Source organism: Octopus bimaculoides, chromosome 11 (genome assembly GCF_046866305.1).
Source record: "Octopus bimaculoides isolate indiv1 chromosome 11, ASM4686630v1, whole genome shotgun sequence".
Lineage (NCBI taxonomy): Eukaryota > Metazoa > Mollusca > Cephalopoda > Octopoda > Octopodidae > Octopus > Octopus bimaculoides.
The window spans coordinates 62,678,869-62,695,972 of NC_142938.1; the positions used below are offsets into that span (position 1 = coordinate 62,678,869).

Genomic DNA, 17,104 nt, shown 5'->3' on the forward strand with positions numbered 1-17,104 from the left:
TGGGTTCAGTCCCATTGTGTGGTAACTTGGGCAAGTGTCTTTTACTATAGTTCCAGGCCAACTAATACCATGTGAGTAAAATTGGTGGGTGGAAACTGAGTGGAAACCCTGTGTGTGTGTGTATGTTGGTTACCCACTCACAACTACTTGACAAGTGATGTTGGTGTGTTTAAGTCCCCTTAACTTAGTGGTTCAGCAATAGAAACTGATGAAATAAGTATCATACTTAAAAAAACATAGGTACCAGAGTCAATTTGTTCAACTAAACCCTTCAAGGTGGTGCCCCAGCATGGCTACAGCACAATGACTAAAACAAGTAAAAGATAATATCTATATCTGCCTGCTGCCATCATGAAGTGTCTATTTCATAACTGTAGGAAGATTGCTAGAAGAGATATATCAGATAAATATACTAGCATAGTACCTGTCAAAAATGACGGGATTTATTTGTTTCTTTTAATCTTTCAAGCCTTGCTCCATTTTCTTCTTGTGTTTCCTTTGGTCTTCTTCCAGTTACTCTTTCTACTTCAAACTATGCTTCTCTTTCTTCCTGTGTTACTTGTTTTGCAGAATTTCTCTCAAAATCATGCCAAGCACTGACCCCTTTTTGTGACAGTCATCTTCCTTCTGTATTCCAAGTTTAGAGTCATTGTGACTGAGAACTTCTGTGACTGACTTGCAGTTACCTGTCATATATTTGAAAAGTTGGCTCTTCACTTTTCATCCTTGTATTTTCATTCCCTCATTCACCATTATTCTCACTCACATACTTTTCTCTATCTACATAATGTTTTCTCATTCAAATTCTACTTCTTGCCCTTTTCTTCATTTCCTAACATACTACACCTACACTACACAGAGTTTGATATCATACAAATTTCACTACCATATTTTCAATATCATTCACTCACTCTCTATACTTCTGTTATATTATTGTCTTATCTTTATAATTCGCTCTCTCTATAGTAAATATACAGGAATTTCCATTGATTCAGTATTTTTTCATTATCTGACACAGCAACAACAAAAACCACCCAACACTGCTATTGGTACGTACATTATTTTGCAGATTGTTTTTACAGCTAGATGCCTTTCCTATCACCCGCCCACTTTTCTATGCTTGCATGGTAACCCTAACCCTAACCCTAACCCTGACAGAGGCAATGCATTGAGGTATATTTTTCTATGGCCAGATATCCTTCCTGTTCCCAACCCTTACATGTCTCCAAGTAAGGTACTTCTGCACCTTAACATTTAAGCTAAGGCTCCAGCTTCAGGACTCCTTCCTCTCTCTCCCTCCCATCAATCTCAGAGGCCCTAGAAAGAGTCAAGGGTACTGCTCCTTCCTCCTGAATAAGCAATAAAAGAAATACATAATGTCAGGTCACTACTTTCTGCTCTGATATCCAAGAATTGTTTCTACAATGACTACAATATAAATATTTTACTGACTCCATTTCTCTTGAATTAACCAAGACTGATCACTGAGTTCAATTTTAACAGTCAGGTTAACTAAATATGTTTCAGTTCTATATTTAAAAGATGATGAATTATGTACATTATTTAGTTTATTTACATTTGACGGATATCTGTCCACATCTTCTTTATTGTTAACACAACATTTCAGTTGATATACCCTCCAGCCTTCATCAGGTGTCTTGGGGAAATTTCGAATCTGGGTTCTCATTCCCAAGGTATTTTTCGATGTTGTTGTTATTATTATTATTATTCAGGTCACTGCCTGGAATCGAACTCGGAATCTTAGGGTTAGTAGCCCACGCTCGCTCTTAACCACTACGCCATAAGCCTGTGGGCATATGGCATAGTGGGATGAAGTTAAAATAAGACAGAGAACACTACTGGAAAATACGAAAACTAAAAGAAGCAGCACATATGCTAGGACACAACCGCCTAAGCAGACCAAGTGCAGATATGAACAGCATATGGGAACCAGTATTAAGGAAGGATAGGAGAATATTAGATTTATAAGCCCTAAAATTCACTCCATAATTGCCCAAGGGCATATGCCATAGTGGTTAAGAGTACGGGCTACTAACCCCAAGATTCCGAGTTCGATTCCAAGCAGTGACCTGAATAATAATAATAATAATAATAATGATAATAACAACATCAAAAAATACCTTAGGAATGAGAACCCAGGTTCGAAATTTCCCCAAGACACCTGATGAAGGCTAGAGGGTATATCAGCCAAAACATTGTGTTAACAACAAACAAGATGAGGACAGATATCAGTCAAATGTAAATAATATAAATATGTTTCATTTAGATTTCTTGTCAAATCATTTGAATACATCTGGATTTTAATAAGCTCCTAAAAGCACATATATCTTCATTTTTTTTTTTGTTTATGAAAAAAAGTCTTAACACAACCTTTTGTCTGTCTTTCTTTTTACATCAACAAGAAGGTTCTGGCTCTTTCTTAAAAAAAAAATCTTTTTTTGAATGTTTTCTTTAATAAGAGCTGAGGAAGAGACTTTCTCCAATGACTCACTGAGACTGGAAGATTTATAAGAGACAATCAAACTAAGTTTGGGACCTTGCAAAATCATTGGAGGAATACAATTTTAATGGGGAGCTGTTTCATTTAAGCAACATTAGAAAATGAATAATTTAGTTTGCAAAAACATCAACATGAAATCATCTAACATGGGGGGAGGTCAACAAAGAAGGCATCACACTGAAATAATAAACTATAAAATGAAAGTATAAATCAGTCAGTGTGATTGTCAAATGGATTACATACTAACACGCACATAATTGTGCTGTGATTAATTGCTTTAAATGTTGCCAGTTGATATTTATGGCTGGTATTGCACTGTGATCTTCTGTAGGACATTATTTTATGTTATAGTATAGTATACTAGGACATTATTTGGATCTTTTTTAAAACGGGGGCCACATTTTTCATTAACGAAACACTTTGAAACTTGGAACACTGGTAGAATGTGTCATATAAAACATCTTTTTCTCTTAGTCTTCTTAAAAAAAAAAGAAATCCATAAATTATTCCATGTTAAAGTTGTATTTCTGTAATTTCAACCAATCACTGACGTCCATTCAGCCGATATACATTAAGTGCCGACTACATAAACAAACGCTTCTGAAACAATTAACCCTAACCCTAACCCCACGGTTAGGGTTAAAGCAAATTTAAAATGAAAAAAGCAAATAAAACGAAGGTATGGAGATTAAATACGCTTTACATCGCTTAATGAGCCAAAGGAGTAAATGTAAACAACTGAATACTTGTCAGTGATTGGTTGAAATTATCGAAATAAGACAATTTTTTACATGAAATAAATTCGAATACAAAAATATTTTTCTGTTCTATAACACAAAATAGATAAGTATACGAAGTTTGAAGGTCTTTCGGTACCAAAAACACTACGTAAAACATTAATGAAAAATGTGGCCCCCGTTTTAAAAAAGATCTCATTATTTTATGTTATAGTATATAAGGTATGGAAATAATAAGCACATGTTCTGGTTCTATTTCACTACTTTTATTATTATTAGTTAGTTGATTATTTGATTAATCATTCATTCAATTAATCAGCTAGACTTGTTAAAAGTCTTTTCATCACCTTTCATCTGCTTCCAAACCTGGGGTAGAGACAGTATATCATTGATGAGGCTGCAAATGACAAACTGAGCTGATTGATTGATTGACCGAATAATTAATCAAACAATCAATTAGTTAGTTGGTTAATTATTAACGAATAATAAATAAGTGAAATTGAACTAGTGCACGTGTTTATTATTAGGCCTAACAATTTTTCCAACAAAATCTGTTTCAACGTAAGTCCATGTCAAGTACCTTGCAAACAGTATACAAAAACTGAAATATTTTCCTTTAGTTATCCAGAAAATAAGTGTACCTTGTGACACCAACATCTTTTACCAAGTATGTATCACCCTTTTACATTAAAAGTCCAAACCAATATAAGTCTCTTGTACAGACATTAGATCTAATTGTTGATACCAAATCCCTTTTTTCTTCTAACTCATTTGAACGCAAACTTTCTCAAAAGTTAAACTTGCATATCCAAATGATAGTTAACTCATTCCTCTTAATCAACATCCACTACCACACATCATACTTCCATTTGATAATTTATAAATCAAGAGATCTCACTAGAAAAAATATCTAAGAAACATATCACAAAAGAGAGAGAGAGAGAAAAAAAACTGGAAGAACTTCACTGTTTATAAGATATAAAGTTACTCACACAGCAGGTTTTGAAGTATTTCCTGTAGTCAGTGGACCTTTTTCCACTTCTTTAACAGAAGAAGATACTTGGGAAGAGTTCTCAGCATTTTCAGCCTCCAAAATATTTGCAGTGAGGGTCCCTTCAATAGCCTGATCGGGTTGTTTCTCTAAGTCTTTAACTGGGGCTACAACAGGAGTAGACAGCTCAGCCACCTGATTTCCAGGTGCTGCATTAATACTCTGGTCAGCAGCTACTACAGTACTAGATGTTGTACCACCACTGCTACACTGGTCAGTTGCAACAGAAACTGCAGCCTCACTATTCGGGTCAGATGGCGCATTACCAGGTGCTGCTGTTGGAATGTGTTTCATTGAGTCCATTGAGCCATGTAGACGAGGTGCAACAGAACCACGCAAACCAGTTTTTGGTCGAAGAGAAAATGCAGATTGTTGCTGAATGGGTTTAGTGTTACTGAAGAAATAAAGAAAAAACATTTCTTTTTAGCAAAATTTTGAAGAGCATTAAAGGAAAAACTACCGTATTTTAACATGTATAAGGAATCCCCTAATTTGGAAAAAAGATTTTGTAACAGATTATAATACTATCCATGTATAAGAAACTCCCATATTTTTTCAACCTAATGTTTGACAAAAAAGGGTTCCTTATACACATTAAAATATGGTAAATCAGAGTAAACTTTCAATTGTTGAAGTAATTTTAATTCATATCACTTACCGTTTACACCAGGGGTTCTTAAACCATTTTTTACTTATGGACCCTTTGATTCCTATTTCCCTTGGGTGGACCCTCATAGTCATTCCATGTTTTAAAAAATCCATCCTTTGGTATTTTTATACTTAAATATTATTAGGACTTGTGTAAAAATTGTTAAAATATTTTGTGTATGGATGTATAACCAATTTATTACTCATAAACTTTACTGGTCTGAAGCACAGCTTTTTTATGGCCCCTGAAAAATTACCGTGGACTCTCAATTTACTATATTGCATCTGTAGACCCCCAAAAATCATAGATGGACCTAGTGGGGAGGGCATACAAACCCTGGCTAAGTAACCCTGGTTTGCATCATTATTTTTGTAAAACACTTGCTGCCTTCCATGTCAAGGATTTGGTCAAGTTCTCTTGATATTCCACTAAACACAGAGCAGACCATTTTACTATCTAGGTGTAGGTGTGGCTGTTTTGCTAAGAAGCTCACTTTACAACCACTGGGTTTCAGGTTCAGCACAACACTTTGGACATGTGTTCTACAGCAGTGGTTCCCAAGGGGGCAATGGGATAGCGATTCATGTAAAATGTTGGGCTATAATGGGGTAGCAATTCATGTAAAAGCAACACAATAATGGGTTCATTAAGTTTTATTTGTGAAATGCAGTTGCTTTGAATTTGCTTCAGAAACAGGTCTATGTTTGTGATTGTTAGTTGGGGGTGGTGGTGCTAGGAATGTGAGGTTGGTGTCAAAGGGACGGCAGCCTGAAAAAGTTTGGGAACCACTGTTCTACAGTAATCCTAGGCCAATCAATGCCTTCTGAGTGAATTTCATAGACAGAAACTGTGTGGAAGCCTGTCATACATGTGTGTGTGTGTGTGTGTGTGTGTGTGTGTGTGTGTGTGTCTGCGTTTGTACCACACTACTGCTTGACAGTGTTGGTTTGTTCAAGCACTCGTAACTTAGCAGTTCAATAAAAACGACTGATAGAAAAAGTACCAGTCTTTAAAAAAATAAGTATTGGGGTTGATGTGTTCATCTAAACCCTTCAAGGCTAAAAGAAGACATTTTAAAGCTTTTGGTTCACTAATACTTGATTTTCAACTGCAATAAGGTATTTTCAGCAGGTAGAAGTTCCTTGAACATCCTCTCATCACCACAAATCTCCAGTATAATGTTGTCACTTACTTCAGTACAATATATTCTGGGTTTACAAAATGCGTGGTTTTTAAACCCAAGCTGAATTCCTTTTCAACTGTCAGAGTACTGAAGTGACTGGGCAAAGTTTAGAGAGCTACTATCTTTGTTAGCAACAAAGGGCCTCTCACTCAGAGTGAACGGCAGATTGTATGATGCCTGTATACAAACAGCCTTGCTACAGGGCAGTGAGACATGGGCTGTGATTACTGAGGACATGCAAAGGCTTAAAAGACATGAAGTCAGCATGCCCCGCTGGACTGGTAATGTCTGGGGCAAATGAAAGCAAAATCATGATGGCACCTGTGCCCAGCATTGCCTTCCTGGCACGTGTAAAGACATTCGAGTGAGATCGTTGCCAGTGCCGCTGGACTGGCTCCTGTGCAGGTGGCACGTAAAATACACCATTTCGAGCGTGGCTGTTGCCAGTACTTCCTGACTGGCCTTCATGTCGGTGGCACATAAAAGCACCCACTACACTCTTGGAGTGGTTGGCATTAGGAAGGACATCCAGCTGTAGAAACTCTGCCAAATCAGATTGGAGCCTGGTGTAGCCATCTGGTTCACCAGTCCTCAGTCAAATCGTCCAACCCATGCTAGCATGGAAAGCGGGCGTTAAACGATGATGATGACAGAGTGTAAGTGATTTGAGAGTAAAACTGGGTACATGAGACATCAGATGTAGTGTGCAAGAGAGAAGACTATGCTGGTATGGTCAAATGATGCATATAGAGGAGGACAGCTGCATAAAGAAGTGCCTATCTCTAATAGTGGAGGACATGTGTGAAAGAGGTAGGCCCAGGAAGACATAGGATGAAGTGGTGAGAAGGGATCTTCAGATGTTGGGCCTCACAGAAGAGATGGCAAGAGACCAAGCTTCTGATGGTTTGCTGTGCTTGAGAAGACATCAAGCTAAGTAAAATTATGTCTGTCCATGCATACAGGCATGTCCTCTACGTCCCTCTCTCAGCCAAGATATCCTAGTCTTGAAAGCTCATGGGTGCTGGTGCCACGTAAAAGTGTCCATACAGGTGCTATGTAAAAGCGCCAGTGCATACTGGAGTTTCAATACAGCTCGTTTCTCTTTAGTCTCACTTTAAGATGAATCCTAATATCAGTTCCAAGTACCCTTTATACTTTTTCTCTGCTGGAGAGATGGATAGATAGCTGGACAACAAACACTGGAGTTGTTTCTCCTGCTTACAATTTCTTGACAGCACTATAGGCCAGATACTGTGAATGACTTTATGCCAGTCATTTGTGTAGGTCCTTTCTGTATGAGGTCTGTATCATAGCTTTGCACCAAACTACAGTTTTTATTGAAATTCAACATTCTAAATTCTGTTGTTCATGCTGGTGCATGCTGGATGCGTTTACTAACATCTTGGTTTTATGTTATCTCCACAGTGAGGGCTGAATTTCTAACATCTTACCCAACTACATATCAAGAATTCTATGATTTGCATATATTTAGACAATCTAATCTCAGGTCTATTGGATCAAAGCTGACTCGAGGGGTGGAGAATCAACAAGAGAAATAACTAGAGCAACAAACAATCATACCTTTGTTTATCTGTATCAGATGGTCCAGAACTTGACTCTTGAAGAGTGGAATGTTCTCCTGGAATTTCATTTGAAGTTTTATTTGTTCCATTTCGGTTTGGATCCCGTTTTGAGATTCCTGGAACAATCTTTGGTTTTATCTGTATTTTGGCACGTCTGGCAGTCATTGTCTACAACAAATAACAACAATAATAATAACAATGGTTTCAAATTTTAGCACAAGACCAGCAATTTCAGGGGAGGGGGTAAGTCAATTACAGTGACCCCAGTGCTCAATTGGTATTTACTTCATCAACCCCAAAAGGATAAAGGGCAAAGTCAAACTCAGCAAAATTTGAACTTGTAACAGAAAGATGGACAAAATGCCACTGACAACTGATTCTAACAGAGGTATAAGGTCTGAAACGGGTCAGTATTATTGACTGTTCTACTTCTGCCAAAGTACTTGGCTAGTTTTTGATTTTATCAAGACTAGAGAGATGAATGGTAAAGATGATTTCAGCAGGATTTGAATTCGGAACAACAAGAGCAGGTACAAATTTCACAAAGTATTTAAATTTGATGCTCTTACAATTTTACAAATCCATCACCCTAACAACAACAACAATTCCAACAATTGTTCTGTTCTTTTACTTTTAAGGTGGCAAGTTCACAGAAACATTAGCACGCCGGATGAAATGCTTAGCGGTATTTTGTCTGTCTTTACATACAGAGTTCAAATTCTACCAGGGTCGACTTTGCCTTTCATCCTTTCGGGGTTCATAAATTAAGTACCAGTTGCATACTGGGGTTGATCTAATTGACTGGCCCCCTCCCACAAAATTTCTGGCCTTGTGCCTAGAGTAGAAAAGAATTGTTCTTTTAGTTTTTACTTGTTTCAGTTATTAGACTGTGGCCATGCTGGAGCACCACCTTGACGAATGTGTATAGTTGAATGAATTGACCCTAGTACATATATATTTTTAAGACTGGTACTTAGTCTACCAATATCTTTTGCCGAACCTCTTAGTTACGGGGACGAAAACAAACCAACACCGGTTGTCAAGCGGTGGCAGAAGGGAGGAAGCAGACACAAAGACACACCAAATCCACTCACAAGGTTTGCTCAAGGTGCCACACAATGGGGCTGAACCCGGAACCATGTGGTTGAGAAGCAAGCTTCTTACCACACAGCCACGCCTATGCCTGTTGTTTATAGTTTTGTTATGTGTTCTATAACCTCTACATGTTCTTGACCATTGCCATCACTGAGGATTGATCTTTGTGAGGAAGAACTCTGACCACTGTAATCTTTGCTACATGCCATCCAATGTAGAGGGTTATCAACAAGGTGGAAAAATCGGGAATAAGTTACAAGAATAGCCAATCAAGCTAAAGAAAATGGACTAAAAGGAAGCTATCCACGAAAACTCACCCCACCCCCACCCATTCGATTACAATGTAAATCGAGTGTCCGGCAGACGTAAAGAATACGCACACCACCCGTTTTCGACGTAACCCTAACCCTAACCCCTTACACACCGGGTGTGCGTATTCTTTATCTTCGCCGAGTGTCCCAGTAATGATCTACATCCGTGATCCCTGGAGGAATAAATATCTTATCACTGTAACTATTATCACTAGGATGATGAAATAATAGCCGAAACGGTAGAATACTATAATAAATGCATTGCGGCATTTAGTTAAGTCCTTTTAAGTCAGAGTTCAAAGCACAATAAAGTCGAATACTGTCAAGTCTCCTGAAACGCTACTGTATTTGTATTCAGCATGCGGAACACATCCATGAGGTATTTCTGTCAGCCATACAGTAGAGTCTACTTAGCTTTCTATTCTTCGGGGTGGGGTGGGAGTATAAAATAAAAATAGGTACCAGTAAAAGAACTGTTGATTTAATCGATTCTACACTTCCCCTATCGCCAAATGTTAGGGTCTTCTACCAATATTAAAAACCCTTATATATTGTTTTTACTTTCGCCACCACTTAATTAAAAAAAAAAAACTTACAAAGATCTTTTACTTCAATAGCCAAATATATTCTAAAACAGTATCACAGAATTCAGCTTCCACTCCCTGAACATATGCAGAAATGTCATAAATTCTGGTCTTCGTTTATTATTCCTATAGAAAAGACAGTGTAAAACGGGCCGAAATGTAATAGTGGTACCTATTTTAATGAACTTTCTGAGCAAATGAAAATTTGTCCAACCTATAAAACTTTGGCTGAGAGCATTAACTTAAGACATAAACCAATGTCCCTTTCTCACTATCAGACAACTAATTAGAATATTTACAATAAAGTCTACGTCAAATGGACTGTTTGAGTCACGTTAGAGTAGTGGAAAATGTACTTAGAAGTATTTATCTCCAAGTGAACCAGTAAATGGGAGAATATTAAAACTAGTTAAGAAAGAAAAAGAAAACACAAGCAAATGATTTAGTAATAAAACGTTGATAACTTTAAAATGGTTTGGCGAGTTAAATTCATGGAGATAGGACGAGCGAAAATAACCATTTAGAATGCCGACGTGACATAATTATCTAAAAAAAAAAAAAAAAATGAATATAAGTAATTTTAAAAATCAATCTTATTGAAGATTACCTAAAGGTACTATATGGATATAATAAATGAGTACCTCTTTATTTTGCGGTATATACTATCGTTTTAAAATTATTATCTAAAGAATGATATATATGGGATTAATAGCTATTTCGTTATCGGTGTGTACACACGACACGGTGAAGCATGAATGGTCATAGAAAACGGCTTATGAAGATTATTTAATAAAAGCAATACCAGTCAGTCAGAAATAATAATTATCTTGAACGATACGTAACATAACAACAAAAACGTTTTACCTTAATAATTCAGAATAGTTATGAGTAGTATTTGCAATAATTAATTTGAATTTAAATATCTATGAGTAAGACGTGTAAATAAAGAAATAATTTAAGTCTTTAAAGAAGACAACACACGCATTGACACATGCACGTATCGTGGAATTAGATGAACTACAAGGAATTGCCGGAAATTATTAAATACCTTCAATTATTGTATTAAATATTGATGTAGTAAAATAAATACAAAGTCAATATTCCATGTACGCGTGTTCCGTTTATGTCGAGGCAACCCTCTAATCACATATATGCTGCCATCTTGATTACTGAAGCACATATATCTTCGTTAGCGGAATAGACGGTGTTACAATAAATTAATTCACCAATAAAATAAGAACATTTTTATTATAAACTTTCAGGACGTTGGTTCGGCAGAAACGGCAGAGTCGCCGATAAATTAAATTAACAGTATTTAGTTTCAACACTTTGCGTTTTGAATTCAAACACTGTCCGGGATTAATTCAGTTTTTCGACTTTCAAGGACTAATATATTAAGAACCTGTCAAATGTTCACGAGAACCCCGTCGTTGGAGCTGTAAAGTGAAGGACAAAATGCTTTGCAAATTTTAGTTACATCCTTTTATATTTTATCTGAGTTCAAATCCCACCAGGATTGGCTTCATGTTTTTTTATCCTTTCGACATTGATTTAATAGGTAAGAGTTATGAACTGGACCTATACAGTTGACTACATTTGTCCCCAACAAAATGTGTTTGCCTAATACCTGTCATCATTATCTTTTGGTGATTCTAGTCGAGGGAAACTACCCAACTCCTCCTTACGTTCCTACATTATGGTATGCATTTCATATGCAGAATTTCAAGCTGGTCAAGGCTTACAAGGGACAAATGATGACGCTAGTTCAACTTTTGCTTTAAAATAATGCTTAGCAAATTGAGGTGTGCATAACCTAACTATTTGTGAGATGAATAGTAACATTAGTATAAATTTGTTTAAATGCTGAATGTATTTTAGCGAAAGATCTGCATGCAAGATCATCATCATCATCATCAATATTTAACACCATTTTCCATGCTGGCATGGGTTGGACGCCTTGAGAGTAACTGATAAGGCCTGAAGTCACACCAAATTCCATAGTTTGTTTTAGTTTGGTTTGTCCCCTAAAAATATTACCCATTCAGCCGAGTTTCAAAATAGGAATGAAAATGCCATGGAGATGGGAAGAGGGGTAAAATATAAAATACTGAAATATTTAAAAAGAATTTTTCAAAATCGTAATTATCGTTGTATGAAACATAGGAATAATAATAAATTACTTGACCCTTTCCTTGCCCATGCAGTATTGATAGCTATTCCAAAGTTCTGTCCACCATTTTACCCTGTCAAAAAGGACATTATATGGTGAGCTTCAAAGAGAAGAGGAAAGCACTTGGCAATCCAGTTTTAAAGAAGAGTTGTAGTTACATCACTTAATTCATGATTCTAATGCTTTTGGTAATGGTATGAGTGTCGCACAATTTCAACCCCTTTTCTTAAGCCTTCCTGTCAAAGAAATTAAATATATTCCAATACAGAAGAAATGGAACTTGTATATATATATATATATATATATATATATATATATATATATATATATATATATCCTCATCATCATCCTCATTTAAAGTCTATGTATCCCATACATACATACATACATACAAGACAGTAAGGTGATTGTTGGTAATGAGTATAGTGAGGAATTCCGGGTAGAAGTAGGTGTTCACCAGAGACCAGTCCTCTGCACCCTCTTATTCATCAACAGAGGAATTCAAGATAGGCTACTCCTGGGAGCTCCTCTATGTTGATAATCTTGCTCTAATAGCTGATTCACTACCAGAACTAGAGATGAAGTTTCAGATGTTGAAGCAAGATCTAGAATTGAAGTGCCTAAGAGTCAATCTAGCAAAACCCAAAGTCCTAGTAAGTAGGAAGACAGACAAATCACAAACCCCTTCAAGTAGTTGACCCTGCTCAATCTGTAGAAAAGGCATAGGTAGAAACTCCATATGATGTACCCGGTGTAAGCTATGGACACAAGAGGTGCAGCAATATTGAAGAAAGGTTAACCAGGAAGATAATTTTTGTGTGTGGCAGATGCACAGAGGCAATAAATACCAAAAATGTACAGAAAACAGATTCCATCACATGCCAGGGGGAGAAACTAGAAGTAGTTGATAGCTTCCGCTACCTAGGTGACAAAGTCTGTAGTTGGGGTGGATGTTTAGAGAGCGTAGCCGCTAGAATAAGAATAACCTGAGCAAAGTTTAGAAAGCTCCTACCACTGCTGGTAACAAAGGGCCTAGTGAAAAGTAGACTCTATGATGCAAGTGTGCAAATAGCCATGCTACATGGCAGTGAAACATGGGCCATTACTGCTGAGGACATGCGTAGACTTGAAACAAATGAAGCTAGTATAATCCACCTTGAGAGAAAAGTTAGGCATAGTCCAACTTTTCTCTCAGGGCACTTACACTGTTGTGTATGCACACTGACATTACACATCCAGCAGATCATACTAGCTTCATTTGTTTCAAGTCTACACATGTCCTCGGCAGTAATGGCCCATATTTCACTACTGTGTAGCATGGCTGTTCGCACACATGTATCATAATGTCTACTTTTCACTCTGAGTGAGAGACTATGGTGCTGCTATGCCAGTCATTGGTTATGACGCCTTCGTGAACTACCTGGTTTACAATACAGGTGACTAGACCATAACCCACACCCTCAGATATTTTAAGCATCTCAGTAGTGATTCCTAATGGGCCAGGTGCTTTCCCTGTCTTCATATCATTAATTACTTTATTTATCAGGGTACTGTTGATGCGAGTAGCTGGTTCCTCAATTGAGTCAATGTTTGGCAGGCTCGCCTCCTCCCATTCATTCTCCATGTTCAGCAGATTTTCATAATGGCATCTCCAAGCCTTTTTCTTTGCAGAATCATTAAATGCAAATGCACCATGATCCATGTGGATACGTTTCCCTCCTATGACATCTCAATTTTCTCTCACACACTGTTTTGTATGTATGTATGTATCAGAGGCATCAGATGTGGTGTGCAAGAGAGACGACTGCACTGGTATGGTCATGTGCTACGTATAGATGAGGACAGCTGTGTGAAGAAGTGTTACACCCTAACAGTAAAAGGAACCTGTGAAAGGGGTAGACCCAGGAAGACATGGGATGAGGTGATGAAGCACAGCCTTTGAACATTGGGCCTCCAAGAGCGTAGTTCCTAGAATAAGAATAAGCTGGGAAAAGTTCAGAGATCTTTTACCTTTGTTCAGAGTGAAAGGTAGACTGTATGATGCCTGTGTACGAACAGCCATGCTACACTGCTGTGAAACATGGGCTGTGACTGCTGAGGACATGTGAAGGCTTGAATGAAATGAAACTAGTATGCTGTGCTGGAGATGATGACAAGTGATCGAGATCTTTGGCAATTTGCTGCGCTTGAGAAGACACATCAACAGGGAAGGTCACCATTGGACAATTCATTTAGTTTCTCAGCAAAGATGTCCATCTAATATGGGATTCCAAAACTGGGGTTAGCTCAGTATTCAGAAACACAACTGGGTCATAAAAACAGTGTCTTTCCATGTAATTATCAGAGATTTTCCCACCCAGAAAGTAATAACATAAGCTTGAAAAAACTGGTCAATAGTTGGACACCCAATTTAAACCAACCCTTTAAAATCAATATCTTGCATGCAGATGTGGACATTTCCTATAAGGCTTCAAAAATGAATAGATGTTTGTTAGACTCTGTTGATTCTGGATTAGAACATATTTGTTTTCACTATAATTTCAAAAATTCTAGGGATGAGAAATAAATTTGAAGAAGGGCTATTTTGTGAAAAAATTGTAATTTTTGTTCTACCACTTTGCTAACTTACCAACCCATTCACTCTGTCCTGTTTTCTGAACCATTTTAGTTATATTCACCTTCCTGTAACTTGAGGGTACTCCTAGACACTTCTTCAGTTATCTTCCCTCCAACTGGGGTAGCTATTTATCTTCTCTATACCAAAGCATGCATTTTCTATCCCTCTATCATACTTTAGTCTCTCATCGCCTGGCATAAAGCCACCTCTCTCAGCACTACACACCTTCAATCAAGGAATCTCATCTTGCAAATTACTTGATGATCTAACAAGTACTAATGCTACAGAAAAAGCACCCAATACACTCTGTTAAGTGAATCAATTAGAAAGGGCATCCAGCCATAGAAACCATACCAAAGTAGACTTTGAAGCTCAACATGGCACTGTCAAACTATCCAACCCATGCCAGCACAGAAAATGGATATTAAACGATAATGATGATGATCTGTAATTGTATACGTTTCAATTAGTGTTGCTAACGAAGTCGTCGAATTCACAATACTGATCTGGTTTCGATAGATATTTGTTCATCATTCATTCAGGAATAAGTGAAAAAATAACATTGTTATGAGCTATTTTTATCGTTGTTTGAACTTACTAAAATGTTTAAAATGTTTTCTTGGTTGTTTTGCAAATTACTGAAAAAGGAAGATTGCTTTTACTTCTTTCAGTCAATACACTGAGACCATACTGGAGCACAGACTTGAAGGGTTTATTTGGACAAATTATCTCCACTACTTACATTTAAGCTTGGCAATTTTTTTTACTGGTTTCTTTACCAATCCCTTAAGTTATGGGGATGTAAACAAACCAACACTGGTTGTCAAGCAAGTAGAGACAGAAAAACAAACTCAAAGACACATCCACCCACCCACGCATATATAAATATATATGACAAACATCCACAGTTTCCCTCTACCAAATCCACTCACAAGGAATTTGCCACTCCTGAGCTACTGTAGAAGACACTCGCTCAAGACGCCATAGAGTGTGATTGAACCCAAAAGCACATGGTTGCAAAGTGAGCTTTTTAACCACACAGCTAGCCAGGCCTGTACCTATGGGAATATGTAAGTCCCACTGCATGGCACCTTTGGCAAGTGTCTTCTTACAATTGCCCCAGGTTAACCAAAGCCTTGTGAATGGATTTAGTAGACAGAAACTGAAAGAAGACTATCATGTGTGTGTGTGTGTGTTTACCATGGTCCTGATATCACATGATGTTATAAACAAGCATCATTGTCATACAAGTGGGGTTCATTTCCAGTTGTCTATGAAAAGTGTGTCTGGCAATGGGGAAATGTTACCTTGCTTTGAAACAGGTGATGCTAGGTGACAGGAAGAGCATCTCTGGCTATAGAAAAACTGCCTCAACAAAATATTCTCTGACCCATGCAGACATGGAAAATTAGATGCTAAATGGTGAGGATGAAATTTTAAAACAGTTTCCATGCATTGTATACCAGTTTTATATGCGTGTATATATATATATATATATATATATATATACATATAGTCAGTTGAGGTGTGTTCTGTTAAGAACATATAAGAGTACAAATAGAGCCATAAATGTTGTAGCATGGAAATCTAAATTTACTTATGGAGACAGCAACTGAGTATCACCTGAGGAGATACATACAGATCTTCTTATACAGGTAAATCGTTACATAATTTAATTTAGACTCAACTTTAAATCCTGTATATACGAAGATCTGCATGTATCAAAACATTTGTAGCGATTAAAAAGCTGCCTAACCGTACTTACTATTCCTTTTGACTCTTTTACTTTTTACATATACATATATATATATATATCTCCAGCGTGTGATGAAATAAATATATTGGGAAACATTGTTCTAGGTTGACTTTGGCTGAAGTAAGGCTGTATAATGTGTATCTTGCATAAATACCAATTGTGAAGCTAAAGACAAAATTTGAACATATTAACTTTAAAACTAAAATTTACAAATGATCTCATAGCTTTATTTAAAGCAATGAGCTGGCAGAATTGTTAAAGTGCGGGACAAAATGTCAGGTGGAATTGCTTCGGATTCATTATGTTCTGAGTTCAAATTCCATCAGGGTCAATTTTGCCTTTCAATCCTTTGTGGTCAATAAAATAAAGACCCAATCAAGTATTGGGGTTGATGTAACCAACTTACATTTCTCCTCTCAAAATTGCTGTCCTTGTATCAAAATTAGAAGGAATTATATATACAAAGCCTTGCTAGCTAGCAGCTGTTGCTGCTCTGTCTTCCGTGATTTTTCTTCTCCGTTTTATAATTCTGTTCTCTAGATCTTTACCACTCTACCCACACCCGCCAACAACCTTCAATGAAACTTGTCTGATGCCTCCCTTCCTCCCTCTACCTCTCTTCTTCCTATTTATACTGTTTCTTTCACTCTGAACTCCACCACCGAACATAAGGTATTTTATCCTCAGCATAAAAATCCCTCCATCTTTTCCTATGTGTTTTTACAAAACACTTATCTCTAACTCTTTGAGGACAATAATCATACTAACTTCATTCAAAGAATTATTACATAACCAAGAAAAAGCACCAGAAGCAACAAAACACAACAAGAATGACAATGACCATATG

At 37.1% G+C, this 17,104-nt stretch overlaps 1 protein-coding gene across 4 annotated transcripts in view; it reads right to left on the reverse strand.

Moving 5' to 3' along the window:
* The window catches only part of LOC106875735 (uncharacterized), a 34,688-nt gene extending 23,786 nt beyond the window's left edge, over positions 1-10,902 (reverse strand). Inside the window, exons 1-4 of one of the 4 annotated variants that reach the window (XM_089360213.1) lie at positions 10,763-10,902; positions 9,727-9,840; positions 7,723-7,892; positions 4,251-4,703 (exon numbers count right to left, since the gene is read on the reverse strand). In XM_089360213.1, coding sequence (XP_089216339.1) covers positions 4,251-4,703; positions 7,723-7,889 — 620 coding nt within the window. In that variant the 5' untranslated portion in view covers positions 7,890-7,892; positions 9,727-9,840; positions 10,763-10,902. Of the gene's footprint in view, positions 1-4,250; positions 4,704-7,722; positions 7,893-9,726; positions 9,841-10,578 lie in introns of all 4 variants that reach the window. The other 3 variants (XM_089360214.1, XM_089360212.1, XM_089360216.1) reach the window with 3 other exon arrangements.
* Positions 10,903-17,104: the final 6,202 nt, after the last annotated feature.